Consider the following 12,997-nt stretch of genomic DNA (forward strand, 5'->3'; position numbering starts at 1 on the left):
GCAAAGGCTCAAGGAAGGTGAAAATTGTAACAGAACTTAGGTAGGTTAGGTTTTCATGTTTATCCATACCTTAAGGCAGATGGATCTCATCTGGACCATCAAGGTGACCGCCACTGGAGTAGAAAGTGGCGGAGATATCTAGTCATTGCTATCTTCAATGCTATGATTTCCTTCTTCTCTTTCTCTGCTTCCAGGTCAGCGTAGCAATTATTAGCTTCTTGGAGACGATGCTTCTGATCTATCTCAGCTACAAGGTAAGAAGAAAAGCGGGAGAAAGTGCTGGTTGAAGGGAGAACTTTGACCTCCAAGGGATTGTGGTGTCTTCAAGGACTCATAACCTTGATTGCTCAAATATTACAGCATCAAGAGGGGCGGGAATGCCAGGACCTTAGAGGGATGACAGAAATGTTAGTGCAACACACTGGAGCATCACAGACTAGGGAAGACTGGCTAATGTGCAGGAATATGCCACCGATGCCATGCGCATCCGCAGAGCAGCTTTGAATTTCCTTTCTGATTTTTAGGGAAACATTTGGGAACAGATTTTCCGCGTCTCCTTCATCCTCGAAATGATCAACACTGTGCCCTTTATTATCACAGTAAGTTTGCGTGGCTTACGGTGCGCCAGTGTGTCATTGTGGTGGGCGTTTCTCTGTGCGTGAGCTCAATTGTCATGGGTGAAATTTTGCACCTTTCTAAGATGTGGTGTGCAAAAATCTGGATGCATACAATGATGGGAATGTGTAGAGATGATTTTCTCTCTCTCTCTGTGTGTGTGTGTGTGTGTGGATGTAATCAATCACTAGATGCCTTTTTAAGACCTAATGTTTAGTAGATGTTTATTATTTTGTTATTATTCTGATGCTTATATTATAATACACCCATAGTGGCCTTTGTTGCTAGATGGGTGGTATAGAAATTGAAGGAAGGAAGGAAGGAAGGAAGGAAGGAAGGAATGGATTTATCCATGTTTGTATTATTTGTGCAATTGTATTGGTGTAAATATATGTATATATTTATGAGTTTCTAATTGTATATAAATGCAATTATGTTTGTGTGAGTGTGTACATAGATAAACTCCCCCCCAAAAAATCATCCATGTAACCGGTGGCTGTTTTCTAGATCTTTTGGCCTCCGCTAAGAAACCTCTTCATCCCTGTCTTCTTGAACTGCTGGCTGGCAAAATACGCATTGGAAAACATGATTGTGAGTTACTCTCTGGGCAAATACGACTGTGCAAAGTTCTTCTCTTGTTCTGTTTTTCTGTCCCCCGGATTGCGATGAGCCAAGGTCGGGAGGGAGGGAGACCCAGAGGAGATCTAGTCTTGCCTGACCACCGTGGCATTGATGGTCTCATCCAAAGCCCAGATTTGCTACAGGTAGAATAATTATGTGTTACAATGCTTTGGAAGTCCAATAGCGCACTCTAGTTTTTTTTAAAAAGCCCAAGTTTCTAGACCATAAGATTAAAATTTCTCGGATGTACTCAAATGATTCTGAAGGTGAGCAATGAGAGGATGTGGTTCTTCGAATACATTGTATGGGACTGATAGATAGCTCAGTGAGTTAGGTCTCTGGCTGTAGAGAGAGAGGTTGGGAGTTCGATTCCCCGCTTTGCCTCCCTGGAGGGAGCTGGACTTGGTGATCCATAGGGACCTTTCCAACTCTGCAGTTCAAAGATCCTGATGATGCGGGAGATATCAGCACTGTCCTTACGGATTCCAGTCTCTCGTTCTGTTACATATGGAGGATTTTACTTTCTCTTCCCAGAACGACCTCCACCGAGCAATTCAAAGGACCCAATCTGCCATGTTCAACCAGGTTCTCATCCTGATCTGCACCCTCCTTTGCCTTGTTTTCACTGGGTAAGTTCTGGCTCAGACAATTAAAAAAAATTTTTTTTGGAGTTTGCTAGGGAGATAAGTTAGATCAGATGTATTTGAGTAGGAGAGCACCCCTTCTAGCTTGGAATAAGCCGCACTTTTCAAAGACTTGAAAGGCAGTCCTACAGAGGAAGGACAGGATCTGTTCTGGATCATCCCCGGAGTGCAGGACAAGTCTTCATAGGCTCAAGTTACCTCCTTAATAGGGGCTGGACTGGATGATCCATAGGGTCCTTTCCAGCTCTTCTCAGATGATGATGATAATGAGGATCTCCATCAAGACTCCCCCATGATGCTCTCCCATCTGGTCTCCTCTTAAACCAGAAGGTTCTCCAGCGTATAGTCCCAAATCATCTTGCAGGAGAGCTCTTACTGTTCTGTCTTGCTGGCAAAAATGTGACTGTTCGTGAGGGCTCCCATACTGGAGACCCATCATCCTCAGTATTTGAGGGTAGCAGATATTGGATGAAAGCTTGGTGAATATTTTTGGGGACAATTGGTCCCAGATCCCCCCTGTTGGCCGGAGGATATATAAATATATTGTCGTTCGGCACGAACAACATCCTTTCACTGGCTCTGCAAAAGCTAGCATTATATTCTCGCCTCTTCTCATCAATTCAGCTGAATGGAACGGGCTTTTTATAGCCTTATTTTCTGCATAAACAATGGCGGGGGGGGCCTTGAACCCCGGTGGTAGATCTTTGGGGCCCACGTGAATCGGACCTTCGCTGCTTCTCGATGCTCCGGCCTCCATTAGTGATTTGAAGAGGAAATGAGTCATTGTGTGTTTTGTGTGTTTTCAAAGTCGCGTCGCGCTTTCTATGCTAGCCTTGCGGGGTAGCCTCTTGAATAAGGTCTGGCATTATCTGAAGCTCTTTCATAGTCTCTGAAAGCATTCCCGCATTGGCCTTGGGACCTGCTGTTGTATTTTGGGGGTTCTATTTGCAAGACTCGGAAGGGCAGCAAGGAAGGAACTATAGAAAAGATCGTCAAGTGTAAGGAGGCCTCGCTGGAGACCGAGGCCAAGATCCGCCACACGCTTGCCTTTCCGATCACCATGTAGGGGTTCGAAAGCTGGATGGCAAAGAAAGCGGACAGGAAAAAAAGAAATAGATTAATTTGAAATGCGGTGCTGGAGGAGAGCTTTACGGGTACGATGGACTGCTAGAAAGACAAACCAGTGGATCCAAGCCTGAACTCTCTCTGGAGGCAAGCGTGTTGACGCTGAGGCTTTGAGCGCATCCTGAGAATGCAGGATTCTCTGGAAAAGACTGTAATGCTGGGAAAGGTTGAAGGCAGCAGGAAAAGAGGAGCACCCAATAACACGAGATGGATTAGCTCCCTAAAGGAAGCCACAGGTTTGTGTTTACAAGAGCTGAGAAGGGCTATTGAGGACAGGACATTTTGGAAATGGCTCGTTCACGGGGTCACCCTAAGTCGGGGGCAACTTGATCGCACGTAAGAACAACATTTCAAAATATGGTGCTGTGTTAAGACACTGCTGTTACAGTTCATTTATGAACAGCTGCCCTTGGTGCATCAAAAATAAAAATTATCAATTTATTGTCATTGTAAGTACATATATAAGGTCTATCCAAACAACGAATCAGGTATATTAGACATAGACCGGGAGGGAGTAAAAGATAGCTCTTCGGATGTACGTAGATGATCTGCAGCTCCCATCAGGTCTTGCTGTCCGTGTTGAGGAATGATGGGAACTGTAGTCCAGAAGTAACCTCAGTTGCCTCGCTTCTCTCTCTTTTTTCCAGAACGTGCGGTATCCAGCATTTGGAAAGATCCGGAGAGAACCTCTCTCTCTTCAAGTCTTTTTATTTCTGCATCGTCACCTTCTCGACGGTGGGCTACGGGGACGTCACGCCGAAAATCTGGCCGTCCCAGCTGCTGGTGGTGATCATGATCTGCGTCGCCCTGGTCGTTCTGCCCTTACAGGTGAGTTCACAACCTTCTGTGCTTGCAACGGTACGGATAAGGTATAAGTGAAACAGCGCTGAGTTTGCTGAATCACAGCCCAAAATGCAACATGCTTTTCAAAGTGTTGACAATCTCGCGAAGCTGGGCTGTGTTAGAGAACGTTTCATTTTGATCTGACGCCTTACATTTGTGGGTTGTGTTGATGCACTCAGGTTTCATCATCACTAAGATTTCACGGGGGCAACATATGGGAAAGGCAGCCCAGCCAGGAGATCAGATGTGTAAACAGTAATAAATCAACTGCGCCGCTTTCCTAGTTAGACAGAATTCCTTGGCGTGGTTTATGAGGTGATGGGGTTCATGAGGATGCATTATTTTCGGCTGTGCTGTGTTGGATACAACCTGACCTTTCAGAGCAGACACACTTCCTCACCATCCGATACGCCTGAGAATATGCAACATTTTCCACTCAACTGTGTAGCTGTCACAGAATCATTGAGCTGTGGCTGTTTCATGCCTCCAGCCGAAGCGAAAGCAGAGCCGGATTCCACCGCCACCTCCTGCGTCGGTTCTCTGTGGGGCTTTTTCTTTTTCACCTGACTTGACAGGACCTCTCCGATGGTTTAATTCGGAGGTACAACATCTAAGGTTTGAATAACAATTCTGGCCATTCTGAGAGCAGGCTAACTCTGGATTCTAGGAATTGTGGAGCAAAAAAAGAAAAGAAAAAGTAACTTATTTTCCAGTTTTGGTTTCATGCTTGAAGAAGAACGAGAGAGAAAACCCAAACTGAAACTTTTAGGCGCTTAATCAAGATGACAAGCTGGTGCTTCTCCTTTCCGGGTGCAAAAGGAAATCATCTGGACGTTGTATCTGTTTTCTAATCATGGCGGTAACATCGCTATGCGTTTCATCGCTATGCGTTTCATTATAGGGTAAACCAGTTATTTTATGGAGCATGAGGCTGGCCACGTGGTGTACATTACGTGGCCTTCCTGAAGCAGCTGTACAACTTTACCTAATGGTAGGGCTGGTCCAGAGAGAGAGGTGGAGGGTCCATTCAATGTGGTCAAACCATCCATTCCCTGGGATTCCTTCACGTTGTCATGCTTAAGTCAATAGCTGTGATTTACCCTCCAGTAAAGAAGAGCACTCTGCACTAGCTCAGGGAACAGACATGACACACCCTCTGCCTCCAACTGAGCCCCCAGGTTTTTCCTATCCTTTCCTTCACCGCCAGCAAGGGACATGGAGAAACAGGCTTCTGCATAAGAAAGTTCGCCATGACGGGCGGACATCCGTGACCATGTACAAAGGCCCAAACACGTCTCTTTGAGAACCTCCAGGGCAAGCGTGAGATATATCTCGATGGGTCTGTGGTCCCTTTTTCTGCACAGACCCAACAAAAAATATTAAAAAGCAGGGGAGGGAATAGGAAGACCTATCCCGACTGCAGGACACTCAACAATGGGCTCAAGCTAGATTTCGGCTGAATATCAGGACTTCCTAACGGTCAGAGTAGTACAACGATGACCTCAAGAAGTGGTGAGTACTCCAAGCCCGTTGGCCGTCATGAGAAATTTAGACAACCACCTGGCAAATATCCTTTGATACGTATCCCTGCCTTGAGCAGGGGGTTGGACTTGGTGATGTGAGAGGTCCCTTCTAACCTCATGATTCTGTGATGCTAAGAAAAAAAAGTTGAAGTAACTAGAAGTTCAGCTCAAGTTTTTTTGGGGGGATGGTAATTTCAAGGTGTTGAGTAGTCCTGGTTCCCCTCCCCTGTTCTAGCAAAGGTCTTCCAAGATTGACCTCCGTGTCCAGCCTTGTTCCAAGTCCAAATTCTGCTTCTCCTTGATTTCAAGACGTCGGTGGATTTCTAGATGGTCCATGTCGTCCTCTGTGGCTAACTGAACGGCCTGACCCTCTTTTTCCCCCCTCTCTCCTTCAGTTTGAGGAGCTCGTCTACCTGTGGATGGAGCGCCAGAAGTCGGGCGGGAACTACAGCCGCCACCGGGCGCAGACGGAGAAGCACGTCGTCCTTTGCGTCAGCTCCCTCAAGATCGACCTCCTCATGGACTTCCTCAACGAGTTCTACGCGCACCCTAGGCTACAGGTAAAGCTTGGCTCCATCTGCCTTTACTTCCTTATCTAGTTGATGTTTACCTTTTACATTTCTTCTGATGACCTCAAAAGCAAGTGATAATGGTCTTCTTTGTTCCCTCTTGGCCTTCATGACAGTCTTGAAAGGTAGGTTCAGGCGAAGAGAGACATATTACCCCGAGGATCGCCCAGTGAGCTTCATGGCTCGGTAGGAATTCTCCTCGGCAATCTCCAAAGCAACGCTGACGGGCAAGGTCAAGCCGTTGCTAAGGATAGGCCAACCGGGACCTCGATCCACATTTCGAGAGTGCCAAAATGTAGTGGTGGAAAGATGTGCCAACCCCCCTGTTGATATTTACAGCTGCAAAAGCAGAAAGCTACCTCCCCGGCCATGGTCAGACGCTCCTCTCTGAATGGAAGGAGCTGAAGAAAAGAGTTAGGGCTCTGTATAGTTTCGCTCCGCCCTGAATTTTCCACCAACTCTACAAGAATTGTGGGACATGCAGTCCACAAACCTAAATCTTCACACCTTTGCTGTTGTGTTTATATTCTGCTGGTGGTCTTCTCCCAAATACAGTGGTGCCTCACTAGACAGTTACCCTGCATGACAGTTTTTTTTGCTAGACATTGACTTTTTGTGATCGCTATAGCGATTTGCAAAACAGTGATTCCTATGGGGGAATTTCACCGGACAATGTTTAGTCCCTGCTTCGCAAACCAATTTTCGCTAGACAACGATTTTGACAGCTTCCTCCGTGCTCACAAAACAGGTGTTTTTGGGACCTAAGCTTCGCAAGACAGCGATTTAAACAGCTGATCGGTGGTTCGCAAAGCGGCTTTCCTATGGCCGATCTTCGCTAGACAATGACAATTTTTCCCCATTGGAATGCATTAAACAGGTTCCAATGCATTTCAATGGGGAAATGCTTTTCACTAGACGATGATTTCGCTAAACAGCGATTTCAGTGGAAAGGATTATCATCGTCTAGCAAGGCACCACTGTACCTGGTTGGTTACCACGGGGACAAAACGGTGGACCAGACAGACAGGCCTTCCCCCCTCTGACCCAGGGTGGCTCTTAAGGAAGGCTGCATTGCTCCACGACTTTCTTTTTTTCTTTCAGGATTATTACGTGGTGATCCTGTGTCCAACCGAGATGGATATTCAGGTCCGCCGGGTCCTACAGATCCCATTGTGGTCTCAGCGGGTGATTTACCTCCAAGGGTCTGCCTTGAAAGACCAGGACCTCATGAGAGCAAAGTGAGTCGGAAGAGGAGGGAGGTGGGCTCAGCCCGGCCGCCAACTTTCCCAAAAGTTTGTGAAACATCCGTTCTTGTGCCTTCTTGTTGATCAGCATTAATCTGGTCGATCAGATGGATTCTTTGTCTCTACAAGTCTAGGAAGCGATTCTCAAGGGTTTCTGTCCTGAAGACGCATATCTGGGCTGAGCATCTGTGCAGAGATGCTGTCAGAAATATTAATGCGTGGATGGGACATTTCTTTGTGAAGTTAGCCAGCAAGCTCGTCAAACTTCATCAACCTGTGCACCGTAGGTGACCAGAAAAGTCCCCAAATCATAAAGTCTATTCCAAATTTTGTGGAACCCATCCATGGCAGGGTTCCAGGCTGAACCCAGTTTCCCAAAACCATTACATTTAAGTCATTTTCTTCCAACTTGGGAATCGCCTCCAATAATCTCCTGTTTGTAAGCAGGAAAGGAAAAGATAAGAGTTTGCTGCTTGGAAAAGTCCCCTTTTTAAAAACTACTCTCAGCATCTCAGAATTGTCGCTGTTGAATTTATTTAACTTACTACTTTTTTTTCCAGAATGGACAATGGGGAAGCTTGTTTTATCTTGAGCAGCCGGAATGAGGTGGATCGCACAGCCGCGGTAAGTGGCCATTTGGAGAAAAATCTTCTTTCTGGCTACAGATGGCTTCCCTCTGCTGTTGGGAAACTAACTTTACCTGCTGGGAAATAAAGCTAAAATACAGCGATTCTCTAATTTTTGCCCCCGAACAATTTGCAGATGGCAAATCTGACCCATGCATACACTCAGATCCTCTCTGAGCACCCCCCTATAGGTTATGGGTTCCTCGGACCACTTCGCTTCCCCAGCTTCGCATCACGATTTCAGCATTGGCTTTGTCCTTTGCTTTGATACCGGATGCACACAGAGTATTTGGATGTTCCAGTTCACAGACATGCTGGGCCCACAACACCCATTATCACTGCCTGTCTGTGGGTGATGGGCCTTGTAGCCCAACGCCCCAGGACTGGAGAAAAGAGGGTGCAATTTCTACAAAAGTACCAAACACGTTTCTGATCCTTGTTCTGTTTTTTTTTTCTCTCTCTCTCTGCAGGATCATCAAACTATCTTGAGGGCTTGGGCGGTGAAAGATTTTGCTCCAAATTGTCCCCTCTATGTTCAGATTTTGAAGCCGGAGAATAAGTTTCACGTAAAATTTGCTGGTATGGTTCTTTCTTTCTTTCTTTCTTTCTTTCTTTCTTTCTTTCGTTCGTTCGTTCGTTCGTTCTTTCGTTCTTTCGTTCGTTCTTTCGTTCTTTCGTTCTTTCGTTCGTTCTTTCGTTCGTTCTTTCGTTCTTTCTAACTCACCTCTTTGGACATTAGCTGAAATTATAAGGAAAGAATATAATTTCTTTCTTGGTTTCGAACGGTAGAAGTGAAAATGTTCCAGAAACCTTTCTAAATTCAATCCTGGTATAATATACCTTGGGCTATTAACAACCCTAATCATCCACAAGGCAGCACATGATGGCGGCCCCATTTCCTTGAGGCAACCTTTCACAGACACAATCTGACAGTGGAAAGGTTTGAAAGCAGGGTGGTAAGAACTAAATGAATATCAGCTAATCGATTCTCTTTCTCTCTGTACTATGCCTTCTCCTTAAGACACCCTTTTTCTCTCTCACTCCTACCCGCCCCACAACATCTGCTGTATTACATCTTCCCCACTCCCCAGTGTGTCGGCCTGCAGCACCCATCATCCACAGATCAACAGAGATGACGTGTGCTGTGGGGTCAGCAGAAGACTAATTTGATTCCTTTCAATGGGTTTTTGAAATTAGGTAGAGAACTACTTAAGATCAGCCCAAGCCAATGAGATAAGGACCTAGGCCAGTGGTTCCCGGCCTTGGGTCCCCAGATGTTCTTGGACTACAATTCCCAGAACTCTTGGCTAGTAGTGAAGGCTGATGGGAGTTCTAGCCCCCCCCCCAAAAAATCTGATGACCACCCAGTTTGGGGGAACATCAGCTTTAGGCCTGACCCGCCCTAACAGATGTTAGCTGCCAAGATTGAAGGAAACAGAGTTCAAGAGATCAGCAATAACTGTATTAAGAAGGGGCAGTCCAACAACCCTGTGAGGTAGACCAGAAGAGGCTGAGATAAAGACCGTTATTACTCCAAAATCATGCACGGAGCATGACTGAACAAGAATTTGAACCTGGATGTTAGCTTGCCAATCATAATAACTCCAACTTTAAAAAAACTCATCTCTCTCTATTCTCCCCATTTTCCTCTTTTTTGCAAATATCAACCATCATTTCAGGGTGATCCTCCTGCACCACCGTTTATTTCATCCTGCTTCTCATTTATTCCCTGGGTAGCGGCTGCTTCTCCTTCTCCCTCTTTGTTCTTTTGGATATCTCCTTATCGACGAAAAACATGGATGGTGTTGGGGGGAAATACAATGAATTTTTTTCCCCTGTGTCTAATCAACCGCCGCGGAACTGGGACATTAAAAGGATCCCGTTTCCGAGCTTCCTGGGGTTGGACCGCTCTGACTAGATGGGCCCCTTGCTGGGCTGCATCTTGGTTCTACAGAAAGGCTGGAATGAAACAGCATTTTAAAGAAACAGCCTAGCGGTGTTGGGCTTATAAATCAGGGAGGCAGAAGCAGATGGAAAGAGCAGTGGTCTCACGGGAGAGAACTGCCATCTGAAAGAGGCATCGTAAATTTGTTGTGTCCAGACAGGGTGGAGGAACGGTTGCCTTTCCCTCTTGAGGACTTCTTATCCTTCAGACGCCTCCTTGAATGAAAAAACACATACCATATTTTTCTGTGTATAAGACGCCCCCGTGTATAAGACACCCCCCACTTTTCTGATCCAAAACTAAGAAATTTAAGTGGGACTTAGCAAGTGTAGGGGGAAAGGGATCAAAGCGCTGCGGGATTGCTTTGATCCCTGCTTCCCCCTCCACTTGTTTTTTGTTCTCTCCTCAGCTTACCTCCGTGTATAAGACGACCCTCAATTTTTAGTCTAAAGATTGTAGACAATAGTCTTATACACTGAAAAATACAGTATTTGAAGATATGTCTCTGTCCTGCTCTTCAGATGTTTCCTCCTCAGCAACGCGATCTGCTCTGTTCTGTGTGACTCCAGAATTAGACATGCAACAAAATTCTTGGTTACATTATAGTGGTCAATGGCTGTTCCTCTCTTAATTTCTCTCTCTGACAGTTACACCTTTTTGTTGCTTGAGGGAGCACTCTTTCTAGAAACAGATTTCTCTAAACATGAGCTTGGACCCTAGGAGAAAAAGTGCTTGGATTAGGAGCCCCACCTGGTGGCTGGAGGTAGCCTGACCCTTAAATGGATTGTAATATTAGCACACTGGTGTGGATTCGGATGAAACGGCTATTATATGAGGTGCAGGGGTAAACCACGAGAGAATCTCCAGTTGTTGTAGATCTACAACTCTCATTCTTCACTAATAGCACCCTGACCAAAACAAAATTCTCAGTGTAACAGTGTTGGGTAGAGTGGAACAGAAATGGTGTGGTGTCAGAAGCAGTATGAAAATGCTGAATTTTACTCTAGGAATAACAGCAGGCGACTCCTCAATTTCAGATCACGTGGTCTGTGAAGAAGAATGCAAGTATGCCATGCTGGCTCTCAACTGTGTCTGCCCGGCAACCTCAACCCTCATTACTCTTCTCGTTCACACTTCCAGAGGGCAGTAAGTAATTTATTCATCCCCAGCTGGTGCTGAAGGGTGCAAGAGGCTGGGTGGAGCCAAGTGGATCCAATTTTGCAGAAGCCGCGGATCCACCCTGGGTTTTAGTCCGAACTAATTGATCGATTAAAGAAAAGAGTGTGTGTTCTGTGCAGGGCTCTGCTATATTTCTAAAGCTCAGTGATGTTAGGAAAACCTGGTGTCTTTCTTCACAGACACTTGCTTCACAGATTCATACACTTCAACCCGATCTCTCTCGGTCACGCTTTGCCGACGGCTTTTAAAAATAACGGTTCAGCAACTCTTCCTGTTGTGGCTTGTCATAAAAGATGACACCTCCGCTTACTTGCCTCTCCTCGGTCTGGAAGGGTCTCAGCTGGCTGAGTCTTGAACCGTGAAGAATCCCAGCAAATCGTCTAAGAAACGCCCGGCAAGCGCATGATGCCTCAGTGCCTTGTGCCGTGACTCATTTTTTATCTCTTGGCTTTTAGCGACCAGTCTAGAACCCCTTTGAGGGACCTGCAGAGGCTGTAATGTCAAGTGGGATAGTTTAACGCCGCTCCGAGTTTTAGCCCAAACTTTTACAGGACATATCCAAGAAGGGACACCTCTCCCATGTCAATTCAGCACCTTGGACAGCCCCTTGACAGGTCAAACTAAAACCCAGAGTGGATCCACTCCACAATGACGAGTTCCTCATGCGCTCGAGAGCAGTGTTTCCCAACCTTGAGTAAACCAGGTGTTCTTGGACTGCAACTCCCAGAAGTCTCAGACTGCATAGTTAGTGGGGAAGGCTTCTGGGAGTTGCAGTCCAAGAGCACCTGGGTGGGGAAACCTGTTGAGAACCGGACATGATTTGGTCCAGCGGGTCCTTAGTTCACAGTGCCTACTGCTAATAGTTCCCACCCATCAATTCCGCAAGAGTTGAGGCCAGCTGTCTATTCAGCCTGGGTGCTGTGGGTTCTGAATTTGATTTGGTCAGGATCCTAAGGGGCCCCTGATGTCGTCGTCGTCGCCGTCGTTGCCGTCGTCGTCATTGTCGTCGTTGCCGTCATCGTCTTCTTCTTCTTCTTCTTCTTCTTTCAGAGAGGGTCAGGAATCGCCGGAGCAGTGGCAGAGGATGTACGGACGCTGCTCGGGCAACGAGGTCTACCACATCCGGATGGGAGACAGCAAGTTCTTCATGGAATACGAAGGGAAAAGTTTCACCTACGCCTCTTTCCACGCCCACAAAAAGTGAGCGGAAAAATCCCAGCCTATCACTCGGGGAGGGGGGGCAACTTAGGAGGCTGCCTCGCCATGGGCTATGCGGACTAGAGGTTGACGGTGCCGCCCCTGCAGCATCTGGAGGGTTCCCCACCCCTGTGGCCCACCAACTTGTCTTGGAATTGTGAAAATCTTGGCCCATTAACTGGGAAACGGTGTAGAAACATCTGCATCCAAATGGCTGCAAGGGTGGGTAAAAATTACGAGGGGCAGAACGTCCATCGAAACCCGGTCCTTCTCAGGCAGGCAGTTGTGGAAGGATGCTTTTTGCCAATGAAAGGTGAAATTAGCCTCCCTTGGTGGGGAGTTCCGTAGGCTAGGAACAGCTACTCAAAAAACCTCCGGACCTTTATTTATTCAAAAAGAAATACATAAATAGATCCCCCTCATCCAGGGTTCCTTTCAGGTATGGCGTCTGCTTGATGGGGGTAAGGAGGGAAGAGAACAAGAGCATCCTCTTGAACCCGGGGCCGCGTCACATCATGACCGCCTCGGACACTTGCTTCTACATCAACATCACCAAGGAGGAGAACTCGGCCTTCATTTTCAAGCAGGAAGAGAAGCAAAAGAAGAAAGGATTTGCAGGAAAGGGCATTTATGACGGACCGTCTCGACTGCCTGTTCACAGCATCATCGCCAGCATGGGTAAGCTGCGCCCGAGGAATCTCCTGTCCGTGATCCTTCAAGGCTAGGAGTAGATCTTCTGTTCCTCCACATCCCCTTTTATTATGGCTTAAAACCAGGAGGGGCAAAGATTTGCCTCTCAGATCTGTTGAGCCCTAGCGAGCATAGCTAATTAGTGATCAAAGTTGGGAGTTCCAGTCCGGGAACAT

General features: G+C 46.6%; 1 protein-coding gene across 3 annotated transcripts in view; it reads left to right on the forward strand.

Moving 5' to 3' along the window:
• Positions 1-12,997, forward strand: part of KCNT1 (potassium sodium-activated channel subfamily T member 1) — a 78,443-nt gene that overhangs the window by 44,380 nt on the left and 21,066 nt on the right. For all 3 annotated transcript variants that reach the window (XM_078382621.1, XM_020809192.3, XM_020809195.3), the window contains exons 7-18: positions 195-254; positions 525-599; positions 1,123-1,206; positions 1,771-1,865; positions 3,653-3,833; positions 5,767-5,931; positions 7,042-7,178; positions 7,745-7,808; positions 8,281-8,389; positions 10,793-10,901; positions 11,985-12,134; positions 12,571-12,809. In XM_078382621.1, the coding sequence (XP_078238747.1) occupies positions 195-254; positions 525-599; positions 1,123-1,206; positions 1,771-1,865; positions 3,653-3,833; positions 5,767-5,931; positions 7,042-7,178; positions 7,745-7,808; positions 8,281-8,389; positions 10,793-10,901; positions 11,985-12,134; positions 12,571-12,809 (1,468 nt within the window). The remainder of the gene's footprint in view (positions 1-194; positions 255-524; positions 600-1,122; positions 1,207-1,770; positions 1,866-3,652; positions 3,834-5,766; positions 5,932-7,041; positions 7,179-7,744; positions 7,809-8,280; positions 8,390-10,792; positions 10,902-11,984; positions 12,135-12,570; positions 12,810-12,997) is intronic.

The sequence above is a fragment of the Pogona vitticeps genome, chromosome ZW-PAR (genome assembly GCF_051106095.1).
Source record: "Pogona vitticeps strain Pit_001003342236 chromosome ZW-PAR, PviZW2.1, whole genome shotgun sequence".
NCBI lineage: Eukaryota > Metazoa > Chordata > Lepidosauria > Squamata > Agamidae > Pogona > Pogona vitticeps.